Source organism: Strix aluco, chromosome 16, assembly GCF_031877795.1.
Source record: "Strix aluco isolate bStrAlu1 chromosome 16, bStrAlu1.hap1, whole genome shotgun sequence".
NCBI lineage: Eukaryota > Metazoa > Chordata > Aves > Strigiformes > Strigidae > Strix > Strix aluco.
Genome location: NC_133946.1, coordinates 11645131 through 11665133, shown reverse-complemented (window position 1 = coordinate 11665133; position 20003 = coordinate 11645131). Strand labels below are relative to the sequence as shown.

At 48.0% G+C, this 20003-nt stretch overlaps 2 protein-coding genes across 9 annotated transcripts in view; one reads left to right on the top strand and one right to left on the bottom strand.

Moving 5' to 3' along the window:
• The window catches only part of PLCB2 (phospholipase C beta 2), a 48348-nt gene extending 36404 nt beyond the window's left edge, over window positions 1-11944 (top strand). Inside the window, exons 26-32 of one of the 2 annotated variants that reach the window (XM_074842584.1) lie at window positions 1368-1575; window positions 1799-1967; window positions 3315-3391; window positions 6375-6470; window positions 7552-7609; window positions 8205-8291; window positions 8919-11944. In XM_074842584.1, coding sequence (XP_074698685.1) covers window positions 1368-1575; window positions 1799-1967; window positions 3315-3391; window positions 6375-6470; window positions 7552-7609; window positions 8205-8291; window positions 8919-9191 — 968 coding nt within the window. In that variant the 3' untranslated portion in view covers window positions 9192-11944. Of the gene's footprint in view, window positions 1-1367; window positions 1576-1798; window positions 1968-3314; window positions 3392-6374; window positions 6471-7551; window positions 7610-8204; window positions 8292-8918 lie in introns of those variants that run through there. The other variant, XR_012625468.1, reaches the window with a different exon arrangement.
• Window positions 11945-17676: 5732 nt separating this feature from the next.
• PAK6 (p21 (RAC1) activated kinase 6) overlaps window positions 17677-20003 on the bottom strand; it is a 39592-nt gene continuing 37265 nt past the window's right edge. For all 7 annotated transcript variants that reach the window (XM_074842326.1, XM_074842330.1, XM_074842331.1 and 4 more), the window contains one exon: window positions 17677-19815. In XM_074842326.1, coding sequence (XP_074698427.1) covers window positions 19648-19815 — 168 coding nt within the window. In that variant the 3' untranslated portion in view covers window positions 17677-19647. The remainder of the gene's footprint in view (window positions 19816-20003) is intronic.

The window sequence follows — 20003 nt, the reverse complement described above, 5'->3', positions numbered from 1 at the left end:
CTAAAGATAAACCATGTGAACCTTTGGGCTCGGGGACCCCATTTCCCTGCCTGTGGCACCATTTGCCCCTTTGACAACTGCCATGGCTTGTGGCGAGCTCGCAGGCTGGGACTGAGCTCACAGCAGGTCTGGAGGAGAAGAGAGGCTTGGGGTTGCCACAGTCCACGCCTTAGGCAAGCTGGGCCACTGGCGTCTGCACAGGTAGGGCAGAGCTTTGGGTGCTCCAGCTTTAGCCCTCTGAGGCCACGGGCTGGAGCTGCCCCACACGTTCTACTCTGGCTGGCTTTGACGGCTGCTTCACCCTCACTAAACCAGACGTGGTGTGGCTGTGGGGGGTCTTCAGCACATGTGCACCCTCTGCAAGAACATTACTGTTCTGCTTTTCTGTGGCTTAATGCAGCGTGATACAAATCAAGGCAAACCACCAATTGGTATGACCAATTATGCCACAGAACTGAAGGCACAAGAGTAAACCTGTTGCACTTGGGATATGTTGCCAAGTAACTGTTACGTACATTAAGTTTTGTTTTTAAAAGTTATTCCTAAAGAAAAATGTTCCCCAGGACAGAGCTATGATTACTTTAGTATGTGCTCTGGTAAAAGGCATCATGAAAGCGTAGTGCGCTCTGGTTTGAGTCTAGACTTGTTGACGGAGAGACTTGCAGTTAAGCTGCACGCTTCCATTTCTCAACACGAGCTTTTTAGAAGGAATTGACCCTGTACCGCACAGTGTTGTGTAGCAGCCACACCCACAAGTTCTGTTAATTTTCACACATGCCAAGCTAAAAAAAAAAAGTTACTTCCCTTGAGAAGGTAACTCCCTGTGGCCTTTCTGCTCCAGATAACCGCATCTGACTGACTTGCTACAGCCAGATAACAAGTTCTCCAGCAGTTCACAGGCCTCCTTCCCTTCTCGTTCTCATCTATCTCAAAAGCTCTTTCATTTATTCCTCACAACTGAAGAAATGCCAGGCATTAAAACTGGAAGGGATGAAAGCACCTGTCACATAACTCAGTTTTGCAAAAAAAGCAGTAACGAGATAACAGCTTTTCCCTTATAATTAGAGCTGCCAACTAGCTTAACAATTGCGCTATCTTTGGGGTACTTAGAATTGTGGAAAAGGGTGCAAGGCACAAGACTGGCACATCACCACCAGCGTGTTCCTCTGGCCAAAATACCAAAAGGCAGCAATTGTGGCCATCCCCGTGCCATGCCTGCAGCAGATGGTGAGCTGAGCTGCTGAAAAGAGGGAGGAAAAGCTGAATGAAGGCAGTGCTGAAAAAAGCTGTCTGACCCCAAAAGGCATCACAGCAGGTTGAGAAATGCTGGGTGAGAGAAAACAGCCTCTCTTTATTTTGTGTTTTAGAGCCTCAGACAGCCAGCCTCGCAGAACTGCAGCAGATGAAGCTCTTCCTGAAGCTGCTGAAGAAGCAGGAAAAGGAACTGAGGGAGCTGGAGCGGAAAGCAAGTAAACGGAGGGAGGAGCTGCTGCAGAAATATTCTGTACTCTTTTCGGAGCCTGTCTGCTATGGAGGCAAGAAAAGGATGATACACTCTAGGAAAACCCAGAAGAGGTAAATACAGCAGAGGGTCTCCAGCAGGGCCTGGCCTGGGCGTCACCTCCCCAGACGGAAGCAGAGGGATCCTGAGGAGAAGCGAGGGCTGCCCTTCTCTGTGGGAAGCACAGAGCGGCGCAGGCAGCCCCATCTCCCTGGGTTTAGAGCATGGGGTGGGAAGGAAGGTCGGGATTGTATCGGTGTCTCTAGAAGCAGCACAGCTGCTGTGTCTGTTCTGCAGGAATTTGTCAACAGGTGATGTTGGTACATGTGCAAATCCTGTAGAAATGGCAGAAAGAGTTGATAGCCGATTTTTGGAACTGAGAGAGAGGCTGGAGCTGGACCTCATCCACCTGGAGGAGGAACACCACGATGGGATTCGGAGAAGGAAGGAGCAGCACGCCACAGAGGTAAGGACTGCAGATGTCCACAGAAACCATAGCCTAGGAGAGCCCCTGCAAGGACAGCCTGAAAACCCAAGTTCTTCACTAAACTCTGAGCTTAGAAGTGTGGCCACAGGGCAGAAAACACCCCTCAGAGCAACTGTCAGCTCCATGTCACGTGCAGGGACAACTGTGCGTGCTGCTGTCACCCCAGCAGGACAGCCGATGTGTAAGGGACAGAGTAGCCCCCCCAGCGTGTTCTGTGCTTGCCCTTGCCTCATCTGTGCTAATAACACAAAAGCCTTGTGGGGGACAGTGCTCCCCGGACCACCCCTTGGCACTGAGAGCAGGGCTGGATCTCATTCCTCTTGAAATCTGGGAAGTGTTTTGCTGTTTGAGTTAGCAGAAGTCAGATTGAGCATTCATGTAGGGTGTTTCCTGTGAGTCCTGCAAGTGAACCCGTGTTATCTGCACCCTCAGACCCCAGCAAAGGCCACAGTTAATGCCTGGAGACAAGGTGCAGGCCACGATGGTGGTGACAACTGTGGGATGCACCCTCTGTTCCAATGAAAGGGAGACAATTCCAGGATTTGGAGGCCTTTTCCTATCATTATTTTCTAAAGGAGTTTGCATCATGTGTCTTAAATCTTAGGTTCCCTGGTGCATTTTGACTTGACAAGCACCTTGCAAGCTGCCTACAAGACTGGCTGGTCCAGCCTATACCAACCCTGAGGGGGGAAAAAACCTGCCTCCTGAGAACCAGCTTACCTGGAAATCATGCTTATCATCAGAGAGAAGCCAAAGGAGTAAAACATCCTTGTCTCACAACTCTGTTAAAAACTGTGAGATTTAGTGGGCAAGGCTACAAAAAGGAAATAAAACCCTTGAGTTCTGACTGCACAGGAGGTAGTGCAGCAGCCAGGGCTTGCCCTTCCGGGCTGTCTCTCAGCAGGCAGCAGTGCAGGCAGGTCTCACTGATGCTTCCTCTGCCAGGAATTTCCACAGAACTTTGTTTCCACAAGACACAAGGCCATCCCCTCGCTGCTAGCCTCTTATTTAGAAGGACAGACCCCCAAGTGCAGTGCATCTGGTGCTGCCTCCTGCACAGAGCCAGGAAGCTGTCCGTGGCCATAACCCAGCGGTGTTCGAGGGCTCGGAGCAGCCCTCGGAGCCTGGGCGGAGCCAGTCCTGCTGCACGGCGCATCCCCGGGGCGTGAACTCGATGTGCAGCTTTGCACAAAGCCTCGTGGGTTAGCTGGGCCCTGGAATTCAGGACAGGGAGGGCTAAAGCTGAATCTGGGGGTAACTCGATACGGACAGTGTGCTGTGTCTCATCTTGGTTTGGTTTTGATCTTGTTTTCATCCCTTGAACAGCAAGTTACGAAGATAATAGAGCTAGCCAGAGAGAAGCAGACTGCTGAGCTGAAGGCACTGAAGGAGTCATCAGAAAGGTAAACATAGTGTTTGGATAACAAAGTAATAACACACAGCTCTTCTCTGGGGTAGCACTTCCTGCTGGATCTCTCAGCACTGCACTGCAGACAGTAGTGAATCCAGGGGACCAGAAGCATTTCTTTTACTTTGGTGAGAAACTGAGACACAGCAACATGACACGGAGTCTCATACAGTTACACGGGGGCAGTGGTGGGAAGAGCTCTTGTCTTGTGATCTCAGAAGACTGTTCCTGCCACAAGGCACCAGGCAGGGTACCAGCGTTCAAGCTGCAGCACTGCCTTGACTAATTCAGAAAGATAGGAAATAACTGCTGGTCACTGGATGTCACCTCTCTCTGCTGCAGTCAGTACCTCACCCACAATCCCCTCCAGAGACTGCTCAGCTCAGTCTTCAAAGTGAATTGGCTCCAGTACTTAAACTGGCAGAAGCAATTCACCAATTTCTAGCCAGGCGTTTATCTATTTGTCCCCATAATAACACTGTCCTGAAGCTAAAATCCTCATTCATTCCTCCCTTCCATTAAGTCCTCTCTCAGCCTTTAGTTGCTGTGTCAGGCAAAACTTCCTCTTTTTATGTCCTCCATCAAATCAGATTCTCCATTTCTCTCAGCTATTCATTGTATTCAGGCAAGACTAAGAACCACAGCTTGGGTACCTGGGTAATGGTTTGTTAACAATGTGTCATCTAGTACAGTCACATCTACAGCTGCCTGTGAGGAGCTGCAGAAAGATTTAAAGATCATTCTAGAATCACAGACTGGTTTGGGTGGGAAGGGACCTTAAAGCCCATCCAGTCCCACTCCCTGCCATGGCCTTCCACTAGCCCAGGTTGCCCAAAGCCCTGTCCAACCTGGCCTTGAACCCTTCCAGGGAGGGGGCAGCCACAGCTTCTCTGGGCAACCTGTGCCAGGGCCTCACCACCCTCACAGGGAAGAATTTCTTCCTTAGATCTCATCTAAATCTCCCCTCTGGCAGTTTAAAACTGTCACCCCTTGTCCTATCCCCACACCCCCTGATCAAGAGTCCCTCCCCCCTTTCCTGTAGCCCCTTTAAGTCCTGGGAGGCTGCTCTAAGGTCTCCCCAGAGCCTTCTCTTCTCCAGCTGAACCCCCCCAACTCTCTCAGCCTGTCCTCACAGGGGGGGTGATCCAGCCCCCCCCGAGCATCTTCGTGGCCTCCCCTGGCCCCACTCGAGCAGGTCCGTGTCCTTCTGCTGTTGGTGCCCCCAGAGCTGGACCCAGCACTGCAGGGGGGTCTCCTGAGGGTGGAGCAGAGGGGGAGAATCCCCCCCCTCGCCCTGCTGCCCACACTGCTCTGGATGCAGCCCAGCACACGGGTGGCTTTCTGGGCTGCCAGCGCACGTTGCTGGCTCACAGGTAGTTTTCCATCCACCAACACCCCCAAGTCCTTCTCCTCGGGGCTGCTCTCCATCCCCTGCTTGCCCAGCCTGTGTTTGTGCTGGGGATTGCCCTGACCATAGGCAGGACCTTGCCCTTGGCCTTGCTGAACTCCATGAGGTTTGCCTGTCCCCCCCTCTCCAGCCTGTCCAGGTCCCTCGGGATGGCACATCCCTTCCCTCAGCACATTGGCCACACCACACAGCTCAGTGTCAGTGGGAATGTGCTGAGGGTGCCTTGATCCCACAGATTTTGAGCCACAGGCAATAATATGGCAGTTAAATTCAGTATGAATAAATACAAAATAATGTGAATGGAAAAAAAACCTAACCATAGCTCCACTGTACACAGGGGTAAGCTATTGTCACTCAGGAAAGATATCTTCAGCTGCTGTGGATACTCCTCTCAAACAGCTCATCATTCACGCTCTGCAGTGGCCAAAGTAGCAAATAGAATTTTTGGAATTGTATAGAAGAAAAAAAAAAATAATTCAAAATCAGCATTATGTCACCTTTTCAGTATGCCATCTTGAACAAAAAGCTTTGAAAGAGCAAGAAGGGGGTGGCAAGGACAGTCAGCAGTGAGGAGTAATTTCTGCACAAAAAGAAATTAAATAGGACTCAGCTCGGAGAACAGATGATTGAGGGGGATGTGACAGAAGTGTGTAAAATCATGAATGGTATGGAGAAGAAGAATAGGGAAGTGATTACTCACTGTTTCTCATAAGAGAAGAAATGTGGGGCACCCAGTGAAGTTCTCAGGGAGTACTGTCACACAGCATATAAATGAAGTTCTTTTCCTCTCGGGGCAAGGAGCTATGAAGTCCAAAAGTAGACATTCGTGGGACATAAATGTACAGAAGCTGGAGGATAGACTGGAAACTGGGAAGGGGGAGGAGGGGAGGAGCATCCTACACGTGTTCTTTCTTATGTGTCTCTGAAGCATCCCCCTTAGCCGCATCCTTTCGTGACCATGTTGAACGTGGGGGGCCAAGATGAGGTGCTGGGCCAGCAGCCTCTGACACCCTGACAGTGACACCTTCCTCTGTCTCCTCACCTTCCCTGGCCTGCAGGTAGCTTTTGTGATGGCCCCTGTGCTTCTGTCAGGGGCACAGAGTGTAGGTTTCATTCTCTTCATCTTACTGGTTGATCAAATGATTTTTAAGTGTTTATGGTTTCTGCTTTGCAAGTCACATCCCATAGTTTAGTGCCTTTCTGCTTGCTTTAGGTCTTCTTTTTAGGTCTGCTATACAGACATGTAGTTGTTTGGGGTTTTTTTTCTTTAATTTAGCAGTGATGAAGGTACTTTCAGCAGCTCTCCTGCTGCTCAAGAGGAACTCAGTGTAGGTACACAATGCAACCTAATTATATAACATGTATTTTTCTCTTGTCCCTTTGTTATGACTCCCTTTAAAAGTTACAGGACTTAAAATATGCTTAACACTTAGGGCTTTTTGCTGCACAATCACTTAAACTTTGCTTTCCTAAACAGTAGAGCACTCCAGAGAGCAAAGGCAGAGCGCTGCTTCAGTCTCTGGGGTCTGTAACCAGCCCCCCCTCTCACAGCACTGCCTTCTCCCCACAGCAATATTAAAGACATCAAGAAGAGGCTGGAAGCAAAGAGAGTGGACCGAATCCAGACCATGATGAGGAACACCAGCGACAAGGCTGCTCAGGAGAGGTACTGGGGTAGATGGTTCTGGGCAGAGCTGTCCTGCTCTGGGCAGGGGATGGTGCTACACCAGTCCCTGGCACCATGGGAACCCCACGGGTGGTGGCAGAGCTGCAGGGGTGGGGGAAGGTGCATGGGGCTGCCCGCGCTCCCAGCTTAGCGTTTGTTCTCCATCGTGTCCCAGGATGCCATGCAGCGAAGCCAACCATCTGCTCCCCAGCTGAGCGGTGACATTCCTGCAGTCACCGCTGACAGTGGCCTCCGGAGCTTTCTCCGTAGGCTTAATTTTTTTTTTTGTGCAAGGCAGTCAGCAAAATTGGTTTCACTGCCTGGACTTACTGCAGGAGCAGGGCCTTCGAAATGCCCCCTGCCCTGCTGCAGGAGCTCATAGGGAAATGCAGGAGGAATGACTCCAGAGGGGGAAATTGTACCTTGAAGACAAGTGTCCCACGCACCTGCCCCTCTGGGTCTCTGACATAACACGTAAGCTGCTTGCTGATGTGATGATGCACCTTCCAGTCCCTTCAGCTGAAGCCTAAGAGCCCTTCCAAATGCCTCTTACCTCCCCTCGAGCCTTGGTGGGTATCTCTCTGCCCCTGGAATGAAAAGCAGGTCTTCACCAGCCTCTCTAGAACATGTCTGATCACTCCAGAGGTTGTGTTTAGCCACGTAATGGCTGCAGCCTTCCATCAAAAGAATCCTCTGCTCCTGAGCCTGCCTGTTCAGGTACTTGTGACACCAGTCAGTCATGACAGCTTCACCTGTCCCGGGGTACAGAAGGGGCTATGATACCTCCTTTGCCTCCAGCTTACAGAAAGGTCCTTTTGCTGTCTGTTAAACTGAAAAAAATAGAATTTTGCATCCAATTATTTGTCTTATGCCTCAGTCGAATTTGAATGATGTTTTATTTGCCTTTCCTAAAATTACAGAAACCTCTGAGTGTGGGAGGACACTGAGAATAAAACACACCTGTCTGTGTGGGCACCAGCAGTCCTGTCTGACTCCATGGCACTTTATCACTATTGATAAACAGATTTTATATAAAGATAACAGATGGTTATAGGTTTTTATACATTTCCTTTCTTTAAAGGTTGAAGAAAGAAATTAACAACTCTCACATTCAGGAAGTGGTGCAAACAATCAAACTGGTGAGTGGTCCTGGGCCAGTCTGCCACAGCATCTCTGTTCTCTGCACCGTGGGGGTGTCTCATGCACAGCATCCGCATGTCTCACCGAGCCAGAGGGCTCGGGGGTGTTTAGATCCCATTACACTGCTCCTGCAGCAGGTACTTCAGTCAGCCAAAGCGCAGCTGAAAACAGCTACTACCCTGACTAAAACCCTGCAGGTCCCTGAGGGTCTAGTGAGTCCCCCCCACTTGGCCAGAGATCCGGGGTATTTTGCATTTCTAACTCTGAGATTTTTTTTGAAGTACAATTAATTAGCAGCATAACCCTGCATCTATTTAATAACGAGCAGAGTTTTGCAGAAGGGGAGGAGACACTAAAGATCTCCCCTTTGCCCTTCAGAGCCCCCTCCCCTTCACACATGCACTGGCGCTTGGGGGCTTGTGTCCCACCCAGGTCCCCTCGGAGCCAGCAGAAACTGTTCATAATCAGGAATGGGGTGACACTGTGTGTGTGCTCTACAACCCTGCATCTTGCTGCTATAAGCTTGGGATGGCTGAAGCATTTGTTTATAAAAACTTAACTTTGAGTTGTTTTTTTAATTTGTTCTTTTTAAAGGTGACAGAAAAGACAGCCAGGTATCAGCGGAAACTGGAAGAGAAGCAGGCAGATAATCTGAGAACAATCAAGGAGAAGGAAAGCCAGGTAAAGGCAAAGATGGAGCTCAGGGTCAATGCTGTTACTCAGTACAGTAAATCCAGAGCACTGCAGGGACCAATCTTCGTGCACATTCTTTAATTAACGCTACACTCATCCTACACACACGCTCTGCAGCCACCCACTCCCCACAGTACACTGAGAAAATGAATGACTTGGAAGGTGGCTCTACGGGAGCCTACGCAGATCTAAGTCGGGCACTGCGCTCCTGCACACCCCGTGCCAGCACTAACATTCATCTAATCATACCATAAACCCCCTAAAGTGGGATGGAAATGCATCTTTAGAGATGAGTCTCATCCCTGAGCTCCTCAAACTCTCAAAACACATTCATGTTCTTTCAAGATTGATGCGCAGTGAATGTGGGGTCTCCATTCACCAAACTGGGGTGTAAAACAGAATAAATCAGCAATCCTCCTGCTTCTACCTTCAGGACCACCACAGACTGCTGGGGGGGGGGGGGGGGTGGGGGGGTGGGGAGAGACATTGGGAATAGGGTTGAGACCAAAATTGCCAAGTGCAAATATCTCCTCATGTCGGTCTCTCCCAGAGAACGTTTTGGTAACTGCTGCTTGGTGTTGGTGTTCGGAGATGATGGGATGTCTCTGTTTGCAGCTCCAGCAGGAGGCACTGGCAGAGTATGAGGAGAAATTGAAAACTCTGAATATGGAGGTGCAGGAGATGGTGAAGAACTACGCAAAAGCAGGCTTTCCTGGAGAGCCAGAGACTCAGAAGGAAGCAGTTCAGGGCCTTCCCGAGGGAGAAGGAGGCTCTACTGAACAACAGGAAGAAAAGATCCCAGTGGCAGAGGTGTCAAGGGTCACAGTAGCCCTGCCCGTGCCCCCAGGAGCTGAAACAAGCATCAAGATTGAAGAAAGCATCTTGTGAGAGATGCTTCCCTTACTGTTCCACTTCAAGAAGGTTTATGGAGGTATATAGTGAAGTTAAAGACCAGCTTGACAAACTACTACTCTCCCTTTCCACTCTGGGGAACTCCTGAAATCCTTCAGGAATTTACTACTTTATTACCCTGGGTATTGGCAGCAGTGGGAAGGGCTCACCCCTCAGCAACGCTGCGCTCTGTCTTCCACAGCCTTAGCACTGAGGTATTCAAGCAGCACAAAAGTGCCTGGGGCTGAGGACGAGCCGGTTATTGGCATCCACAGCAGCACCTACACTCATATTTCAGTCTGGATTCAGACTTCAGTCTTTAAACTTCCCTCCTTGTTCATCACAGGCATCTCTTCCCATCAGTGTGGTCTCAGAGCTAGATCCCGTGGAAGGAAACATGACTGAGACACTCCAGTAACCAGCCCAGAATAAACCCTCCTGAAACACCTCCATGGGGGCAGCAGGGGCTCAGCAAAACCTGCACCCTCCCTCTAGCCCCACACCCAGCCTTGCTGAGAGGAGGGAAGGTCAGTTTGAGAGACCCTCGTGTCCTTTCTGTCCCTGCACAACCATTGCTGGCTTCTTCCCTGCCCCCAGGCAGACAAGGACAGTCTGGTATCCACACAACAAACCAGCAGTTCCTTCTGTGGAAAGGGGCAGCTTTTCTTCCTCCTCTCCTTCTAACCCCCTCTATTCCCTGGGGCTGGTTCTAACTTTGACTCTCACAAGCCTTCAGGCAAGTCCTCAGACTTGGATCCCCTGAAGACTCTGCCCATTATAAGGCATATTCTGAGGAGTCAGAGCCTCACCATTTGTTCAGTTATCACACACACACTTGCAGGAGTTCTCATCTACAGCAATCTGATAGTTTTAGAGCTTCACTGAAACTTTTTCTCATGAAGCTAAATTAGTTCCATATTATGGATTTAGGATTACAACAAAATTTCTAAACTGTTTGAAAATAATTTTATTGCTCAAATAAAGAGCCAGCCAGCTCTACCACCCATAAGCCTCCCTTACACAGAGAGCTGAGTACAGCTCATAAGGAAACACATTGAATTATCCATTCACACAGCAGAAAGCAGTTCTCTAGAGCTGCTGCTTCTCCCTGCTGCCAGCCCCGTTAATGACAACGGAGGGCTCAGCAGTGAGCTGCACAAGCTGGTCCTTGCTGCTGGGAAAACCAAACTCCTCCAAGATCTGTTTAGGACCTTGGGGGGAAGCCTGCACCCTGCTCCCATTTGCTCCCCCTTTGGTGACATCTCAGAGAAGTCTCAGCCCACAGCCTAACTCTGAATGAAAAGTGCCCCCCCAAAGGACAGGGGAGGGCAAATGCTCCTCAGCCTCTTTTAGCCCTGGCCCAGACAGGCCACTGTCTGTCCTCACTAACACAAAACCAGCAGAACACACCCGGAGGTCAGGGTTTTCGTATCTTGGTCTTGTCTCACAGGAGGAGGGGAGGTTCCTCAGCCATCTTTGTGCTTCCACTTTCTAGGAGAGCAAAGGCTGGTTCTGTGCATGCGACACTTGCAGCAAAGCCCCTGCCTCCACACACACTTTCTCTTACCAGTTTTATGACTTTGTGCACTGAACAGCTTTGACACAGCAAGTTCTCACTCATCTAGCAGGAAGGAACTGGAAACATGGTCCAGCTCTTTCCTAGCACCATGTAAGAGAGATTTTTCTTATGGATCCTAAAAAAGCAGGAAATAGCAATAGTTCAGTAAATGAGCCAGATCCTGGCCTTCCTCTTATCATGTCCTGAAATAACGTCAGCCCCAGGCTGGGAGGTTGGCCTGCCAAAGTCTCCATGCACCAGGTTTCAGGGACCCTGGGAAATGAGGCACTTGTGGTCACCTGATGTCACAAGTGGAGGAGGGGGACTGACCTGACACCCCCCCCTGCCCCCAGAAGAGTCAACCCCTTCTGGTCATACATCTGTAAATAGCAAGAGGTGGAAGAAGTTGCACTGAGGGATACGAAAGGGAATGGGAACTGCAACTATTTTACTATCCTAGAGATAAGGTACTGTAGGTCAGCTCTTCCAAATTGTTCAAGGAAACAAAAAACCCAAAACAATAACAACAAACCCCTCTGACCTCAACCTGCAATTGAGCAGATCTGTGGCTGCTCCAAGTCTTGGCACCAGCAGCCTGGAGAACCTTGTGCCGACGAACCAACCCCTCAGTGGATTTATTTGGCCACTCAAGCCCCTTTGTTGCCACCTTACAGTGCCTTTAAATCCAGCCATAGAAGAGAAACGGGTGAGAAAAGGAGCTTCTTCCATCCTCCTGTTATTAAAATCTTTGCCCTTGAGACAATACTAGAAGAGACACATTCCTGACTGGAGCAACAGTCTCTCTCCCCAAAATTTTAAGTGCATGCCACACTGCAGTATGATCTAATAAAGTCCCCACTCACCCCTCAACTTGTTCTTCAGGTTTCTGTCTTTTCTGGAAAAGCGAGCTCCATCACAGCAAACCTAGAGCAGGCAGCGGGTATTCCACGAGAACAGTTACACCTAGAAACTGCACTGATAAACACATTATGAAGTGCTGCTATAAAAAATAAAACCAAAAAAACCAGCCCAAGTAGGTATGAGAGACCAGATGTTCCAAGCATGGTCTGACATCCAAGCAGAGGCCAGACCTCCCCTGCGGTGTTAGCGTAATACTGGAATTATATATTGTACATTTCTGACTTATTTATTTTCTAAACAAAATAAACCATTACATTTCTTAAAAAAAGGATCACCTTTTTTTTTAATTGCAGTTTGTGGATATGGGAGCAAGTCCCAAATGTTGCCTGATGCACACACACGTTAACAGAGACATCAGGTGCCCAGTTTTCTGCCACCTGTACTCACAGTTCTCAAATTCAACTTCCTCAGTTATTAAACATGCAGTGAGGTTGGTTTTTTTTAAACCTAATATCCTTCTCACACATGTTCTCCTCTGCACTAGTTCATTCCATTCCTTATTGTACTTAAATAACCAAATCTAACAAAGCAATTTACTCACAGTCCAAATATGGCTCCTGATCCCCCAGCTGCTACAGACGACCTTGCCTCCTCCTCCTCCCGAGCTCAGGTCACAAGAGCAACTTTAGCAGAGTCAAAACTCTTCTGGTGCATTCACACCCCTCACACTGGCTCTGTCCCAGCTCAGCCCAAGCCAAGGGGCTGCACAAGCAGGAAGGTCCCTGTGCCAGGACGGCCACGCCACGTCTTGTGCCTGGAGCTGGGTCCTTCGCGCCCCGCAGCAGCTCCCGCTCCTCACACATGCTCAGCACAACCCCGCAGCTGCTCCCTGGCTCCGGCCGCAGCACGACCCGGACAGAGCGAGCTCAGCACAGGGAACATTTCTTGCTGTGGGCAGCAAGAGGTTCACAAAACTCTGGCCAAGCAGCGCCCGGGTAGCGCAGCGTGGGCTCAGGTCCCTTCCTTGCGCGTCCCCACGGCTGCTTGGGCTCCTTCACCAGCACAGCAGAGCTCTGCCATGGATTTACATTTATCAATGGCTGTTTCCTTCTGCTGAGAGCAGGTGCCTTTGCTGTTCCAGGACTGATGCTTGACTTCACAAAGTGGTAAAATATTCCTCCAGTTAGATCAGCTTTGTTGGTTTATAGAACAGGCTCCATCCCTGAAGGCTGAACTCGCGCTTGAAGGCCGTCAAAAAAAGACGACAAAGATCACAGCAAGGTGGAACTGCAGCCATGAAGCAGTTTAATATTTTGACTTAAACCAGCCGGCAGCGCTGACAGCTCCAAATTGGAGCCCATGTTCATTAGCCCGCTGTCTCCCACGCTGGGGCGGGCAGCAGAGATCAGGGATGGTCTCGGGAAGGGGATTAGCACAAGGGGCTTCCCTGGTAAGAGCACAGAGCAGGGCCACTGCAACCCTAACGGTGAGGAAAGGCTGCAAATGGAGAAACACACCAAAAACCTGCCCAGAAAAGCCCTGGCCCTGCGTGGGGCTCCTGTCTCTGCTAAGCACCGTCTCTCTCCAGACGTCAGGAACAGTCCAACCTGCGTTTCTCAGCCACACGATGGAGGCTGCAGCTTCTCCCCGGGACCCAGCGCACAGGGATGAAACCGGGCAAACAAGGAACCGAGCTTAAGTACACGCAGACATCCCATCAGCATAAATACACCCCCAGCACTCACTGTCCTACTGCCCGAGACTGCTGACAACAGGAGCCCTTCAGAGCTGTTTCTAACTGTACTTCCAGGGGCACAACAGCCACTGCCTGCTCTGTATGTCATTATGCAGCACATGTTGCTCAACACAGGCTGAATGGTTTGGTGTTTATCCCTCCCTCCTGCCGCACACAGCATCCAGCACAGCAGAAACACAGCTCTCGTGCTGGCTAAAGGGGGTTTGTCGCCAGCTTCAGCCACCCGCTCCATGCTGCCACCCAAACCCCTCCAGAGAAGTTTTTCAGGGGTTATTTTGAAGGACAATTCATCCCATCTCTCTAGAGGGAACCCAGACACCCCGCTCAGACCAAACACAGGGTGCTCCCTTCTCTCTGCACACTGCCAAAGCACCAGGGGTTACTTTTTTCCTCCAAAGCCCTACAGTGAATGAACCCAACAGAATAAACCCATGTTACAGAGACAGACACGTAAAAGCCAGGGCAGAACAGCAGAGCCTGAGTTACTGGAAGCTTTCACTCCTCCCTCCCCTGACACCACCACCTGAAGAAGCAGAAGGTGTCTCACAGGGACAGCCCCAGCTGCAGTGAAAAGTGGAAGGACTCTCTTCCTCCAGACAGCACAAGACAACACAAATGCCCTAAGCCAGGTGGGGCAGGTTCAATCTCACTTCAAAGGCTGCTCCTCACCCACCGCACCGGCATGACTGCAGCCTGCACAAGGAGGTCCCCGTTGCCACAGGCTCCTTCCCCCCAGCCCATGCCAACTCCCGCAGCACTTTGTTTCCAGCCTATTTCCATCCTCTCATTACTGCACCGTTCCAACTCCTCAGCAGCACCCTTCAGCGAGAGCTCTCATACTGCCCGTGAGCATTCTGAGGGTGATACAGCAGCCTGAACACATCCCTCTACTCTTCTGACCTTTTTAGCTCTTTTTTACCATCCTCTCCAAGCAGAACGTCAGCACTCCGACAGCCTTTGAATGACACAAATTGGTTGGCCAAAGCAAGGGCTGAAACAACGCCAGAGTAAAACGCTCTTCATAAGGCTTTTTTAAAGGTGTGGACATTTCAAAAAGCAATCATAGCTCAGCTATTCTATGACACAGATGTAAGAAAACTTAACTTCAGCAGTTTGGATTCATGTTATTAATGTCCTCTGATGTTTGAAGCCTGGGGAAGAAAACACACCGTGATGACTCGTACCCTTACACCACATCACAGTTTCTATTTTGCAACCCTTCTGTTATTAAACAAAGCCCTGGCACAGCTTTAACAGGTGATTTATGCAGAATTTCATGAAAAACAGGTGGAATGTTTTACGCAGATTACATCTTAGTGCTAAAAAAATATTTTCTAAATGTACTTTTCAGAGTGTATATGGAAGAATCACTAACTGTAAGAAAAGCCACATCTCGGATGAAGTACCGACCACGTTCTGCATCAACACCTTTCCCCCCTGAAGCGAAGCAGCCTTCGTGCCTCAGAGGCCAGGCATGCCGATGGTCCTCTGGGCAGAACACTGTCTCTACACAGAATGGGATGAAAGTTCTGCAAGATGAGAAGTGGACAAAAGTAAATAAAGGCACTAAACCAAGTATTACTGTAGAGGTTTCACACAACACACAATGAATTCTGACCATCCCTCACAGAGTCACACCAGTTACTGGTTACTTACATACTCCCGAGGAGAAATGCCACCTTCTGACTTTCCAGACTATTTCCTCCCACAGATTGAGGTGTCCTTGAAGATTTCTTCATGCAGCTGTGCAGCCCTGCCTGTGTTTCTGCTTACCGTAGAACACTTACTGACCACAGGGTGACACGGTAGGTGGATCTGACAGGCCTCTGCAAATGAGGTTGCTACATACAGAAACCAAATTCAATGGTAATTAGACAATAGTGCCAGTCAGACACTGAACAGCAGATTTAGGCACCATCTTAGATTCTTTCCACATTTTCATCTTTTATGTGACATATTCTAAATCTCTTTCTCTACCACTAAATCCTCTAGCCCAGAATACTCACTTTCAGGAGCCCAAACTTTGTACTCTATTCTTAAAAAAAAATAAATAATGGGGATCCCTAAGCAAAGGAGGACTCCAACCACAACAAGGGATACAAACACAAGGCACTGTACCTGAAGGATCAGCACGGGGACTCTCTAAAATAAGAGCATTACTATCAAAAGACACAGCAGTCAAACTCGTCTCTTGGCCAACACCTTTACAGGCAGCTTCCCTCATGAGAATTCAGCACCAATATTCAGGAAGAAAAAGAAAGAAAACCTAAAACACTAACATGGCACACACTTTCAGACGAGAAGCCCAAGCCAGGGGAAAGCTTCCCTTGCTGTCTCTTCAATCCAGTGGGAACTGGCGGCAGTGGGGAAGTCTGGACGAGCACAGCTCCGCTCAGCAGGCTGCGAGTGCTTTTGTTATCATCATGCCCTTCACGTTTTCAGAGCACTTCACAGACACGAGTGACAGCCTGAAGGTCATTACTAAAGCAAATCAGTTTGCTGTGGTGAATAGATGCAGATACCTATGAATATGATGCTGTCAACCAAACGCTGAGAAGCAAATAGCCAGAAAATGCTTGTTAGCTGGTTGCTTTAGCTTTATTTCTATTATCACTCCCTAGGCAGTGAGGGACCCAGAAGCCTTTGATGTCTCTTCACAGCTCCAAACAAATATCTGGCAATCCTGGCCTCCTTTGTAAGCAAAAGGGACTCATTCCCTTCCAGTTTGCACAACTGCGATGCCCCAGTTTTTAACTGAAGGGTGGACATGTGTGTACGGGCAGTTCTCTCTGCTCCCTCTGCTGCAATTACAGGAAACTCTGCCTTCGGATAGTTCATGGCCACTCTGCATACCACAAGCTGCTCTAGATACTCCTACAAACTGTATCCAGTCGAGAGCCACAGTTCAGGCTCAATTTGTACTGAATGATCCAAAATTAACTTCTACCTCCATAATAAAGATACAGTGCTGACATGACCATTGCTACTACAGAAGGAATTGCTGCCCAGTAGCTACTCTGTTTTAGAGACCCTCTCCTGCCCCACACATATCCCCACATGGTCAAGATTCACTACTTATTATTATCCCCATTTATAGACTAGGACCTAGAGCACAGCAAAATGCTTTCTCCAGGCTCCAGGGGCTTCCAGGATTCTTCTCCCCAGACTGAACAACCTTAAAAGTAGAGAGGCTCATTTGATCTAGGGCCCTTCTGTAATCACTGGTTAAAAGATAGGGGCCTCTAGAGAAAGATTTTTCCTGTTCTGAAACAAATGAGCTAATAAGCTGCTGCATTCAATAGCACAGAGCCCTGCCTGAGGAGGACAGGCACCATCATATATAAACAAGCGCAACTGGGAGATGACAGCACCCACAGACTCCCCGTTTGATTCAGCAAATTGTTCATATAAATTCAACCTGCCACCTTCAAAGGCCTACTATATGCTGATTGCCAGGGCTATGGCAGCGTGGAAAAGACTCAATACTAGCAAGGCTGACAGGAAGGAAAAATAAAAGGGAATGATTCAGGTGAAACATGACACAAAACAACAGAAAACCCTGAGACGTAAGTGTAACCTTGTTGAAAGCATACATGGAAAGATATTCAGAGAAAACATTTCAAAGCATAATTACCCACTGAGTAGGCTATGAGCTCTTCAGAGAAGAGGCTACGTTTTGTTATATACTTAGATATCACTTAGCATACAAGAAATCTCACTCCTGAATACTACTGCAGAGCAAGTTACAAACCTGCTCTGCTCATCGTAATTCTCCTGACTGGCCGCCTGGTTCCTTGGGGAAGGAGCTGTTGGCCCTGGAGACAGAGCTTCAATCTTTTAAATAATCTAGGTTTATCTTAGGATTTATATTTGATTCCAGAGTCATCTAAATAATGGAGCAATTAATTGGTGATATGCCATGCACGAACTGTAAAGAGAGAAACACAAGAATCAGACACTTAATTCTATATAGGACAGGAAGATGGATGCTTTCTGCATTCTTCACAAACATGGTAATGAGTTTTTAAAATTTCATAAGATACTTGAATGCAACCTTTCAGGGACCTTCCCTCACTGTGTTTAGTCAGACTTGGGCCAAAGTAGAAAGTGGTGTTAAATGTTAAACCTGTCATCCCTGTCTGCAAGTAAAGTTTGTTTCAGGATCCAGGCTTCTGCTACAGTCTCTTCTTGTTTTAAAAGCCATATAGCCACAGAATAGGTAAGTCAGACTAGACTTGAAGGTTCACGCTTTCCTTACATCTCTGAACTGTGGACATACTTTAAAGCATCTCAGCACTGCAACAGGCTTATGAATAAATCAAGATCTACTTTAATTTGAAACACAAGTGCAAAGGATTCACAACTACAGATGAGCAGGATCGTTTGTTTCAAATTATAAATCTTTTCAAAGCCCTGCTCTTTTGCATAAAAAAAAGCAGTATATCTGGAATACAGAAACATTTTACATCAAAAATTTTCCAGTGCAGCTAAGGAGGAGCTAAATAAATTCATTTCAACCAACTTCATCAGCCCCAAACTTAGACATCCAGTCTAGGCAAACCACCTATGATCGCTCTACTGGCCACAGGCAGAGTGGGATCGAGAGACAGCTATTTCATCCTCCAGCAGGTATCTGAGATGAAGAGATGAATCACCCTCTGGAGGTGTTCCTCTCACCTTGGCCTACAGAGCCAACCTATATGCTTCGCAGACTGGGTGCCCACTATTTAGATGGCTGGCATCAGTGCAGATGAATTCCATCCCAAATTACTTCAAGTAATCAACTGTGGCTTCAATTCTGAAGCAGAATCTGTAACTGGAGTAAATAGCAGAGGATAGAGATTATTAACATCTTCTGAAGAAAATGCAAGTATGAGGTTAGTTTCTGAGACAGTAGGACTGTCCGAAGAATAACTTAAATTCCCATAAATTTGTATCTGGAGTTTCAAAATAGGATCCCAGTTCCACACTTAAGATTATATTCTTGAGACCTCACAACAATACACACCATTACTGTACAATGTTACATCCTGACCTAGAGTCCAATTACCTTGACTATCTCACTGCTCAGAAAGTGTATCATACAAAATACCTAAACCTATTTTAAAATAACTGAAAGAGCTGTTTACACAACCAGTAACCTTCAGAATGTATCAGCAAAGGGATGGTGGGGAAGGGTATACCAATAACGAAACATACATCAAAAGTTTCTCTTCTCCCCATGTTCTGCAGTAGCAAGCAGGGGAGACAGAGGCTCAACAAACCACCTCACACAAACACAAAAATCTCTCCTGGGATGTGCAGGGCAGCTGAAACGTTTTCATTCAGTCTCCTAGAGCATTCCCAAAGTGCTGCGCAACAATTGTCTCAGGGCAGCATTTCTCAGCCTCTCTCGGGAGAAAGGACTGGGAAAGAAAGGTGCCTGGAAACCAAACACAGGAACAAGCTTTCACAGACTCTCCACTCCAACCAGCACTGGATGTGTCGCATATTGTGACTTTTCAACCACAAGATCCTGGTGGCGAGAACACCTGTCGTGACAGAGTCTGTTTTGAGGCCCGTAGCCACGGGTTTCCCCCTCCAAAAGTTTAAGATCATGAAATGGATTCAAGATTGACCACTAAATCATACATATTCCTCAGCAGAAGAGAAGCATGTTGATGCAAGAGCCATTTAAAACAAATATATACATATCACATCTGCTCCCTAGGAAAATATGTAGTTTTCTAGGTCCACATTTAACCGAAGGAAATTAAAATCATCTGTGAAAAAGTCTCGGAGGAAAAAATTGTCAAGTCTTTGTGCATTGTTTGAGAGTTTAAAGGGGTCTGTGCCCGAAAACGTACGTTTGAGTCAGCTCAAGACTCCAGTGTACAACGAAGGAAACAAAGATCACATTTGTAATTGGGAAATATTGTTCCAGTTCAGTAGTCAGCAGCCAAGGTTTGCAGGAACTTGCAGACATTCAGATACGCAACTTCAGACTCCACTTTAAAATACCATTCTTCAGAAGAAGCCATCTACAAGCCATGAAACACCCACTTTATTCTTGAGACATACTTGGTCTTATTTGGATCTAGTATCCACTGATTGTCTTCAGCAACAGAGAAGCCACAAAAGGCTGAGAATGCAAGGACAGTATTCACATTCATCCTCTAAAATGATCACTGACAAGTCCCAAGCACCATTCACAAGATGAGACTGCCTGGTCTCTTGATTTTTTAAATTATTTTTTTAAAATAAACCTTATTTTTCCTAGCGTTTCCCCTTATGTCAAGTCAGCAGGTAGAGGTACGCTTTCTGTACTGTTGGATAAGGGGGACCAGGCACTCTGGAAGTCCTGTCTGGAGCAAAAAGGGGTGATCCAGAAGTTCTTGTGCCGTTGCTCTTTCTAGCGGATCCCGTGTCAACATCCTTTCCAAGAAGTCTCTCAGAACTGGGGAGGTCTGTGAAAAAGCAACCAACCAAGTCAACCCCGTAAGGAACCAGGCAACAGTTCATGCAGCAACAGGTTGCTGAGGTAGGTTTGGTTAAAGGATCCTGCACATTTCAACTTCGTAACCCTGCTTTTGCACAGAAATGTAACATGAGACAGAATGCTTTTTATGTGACAGTAATAACTTTCTGCCGCCAG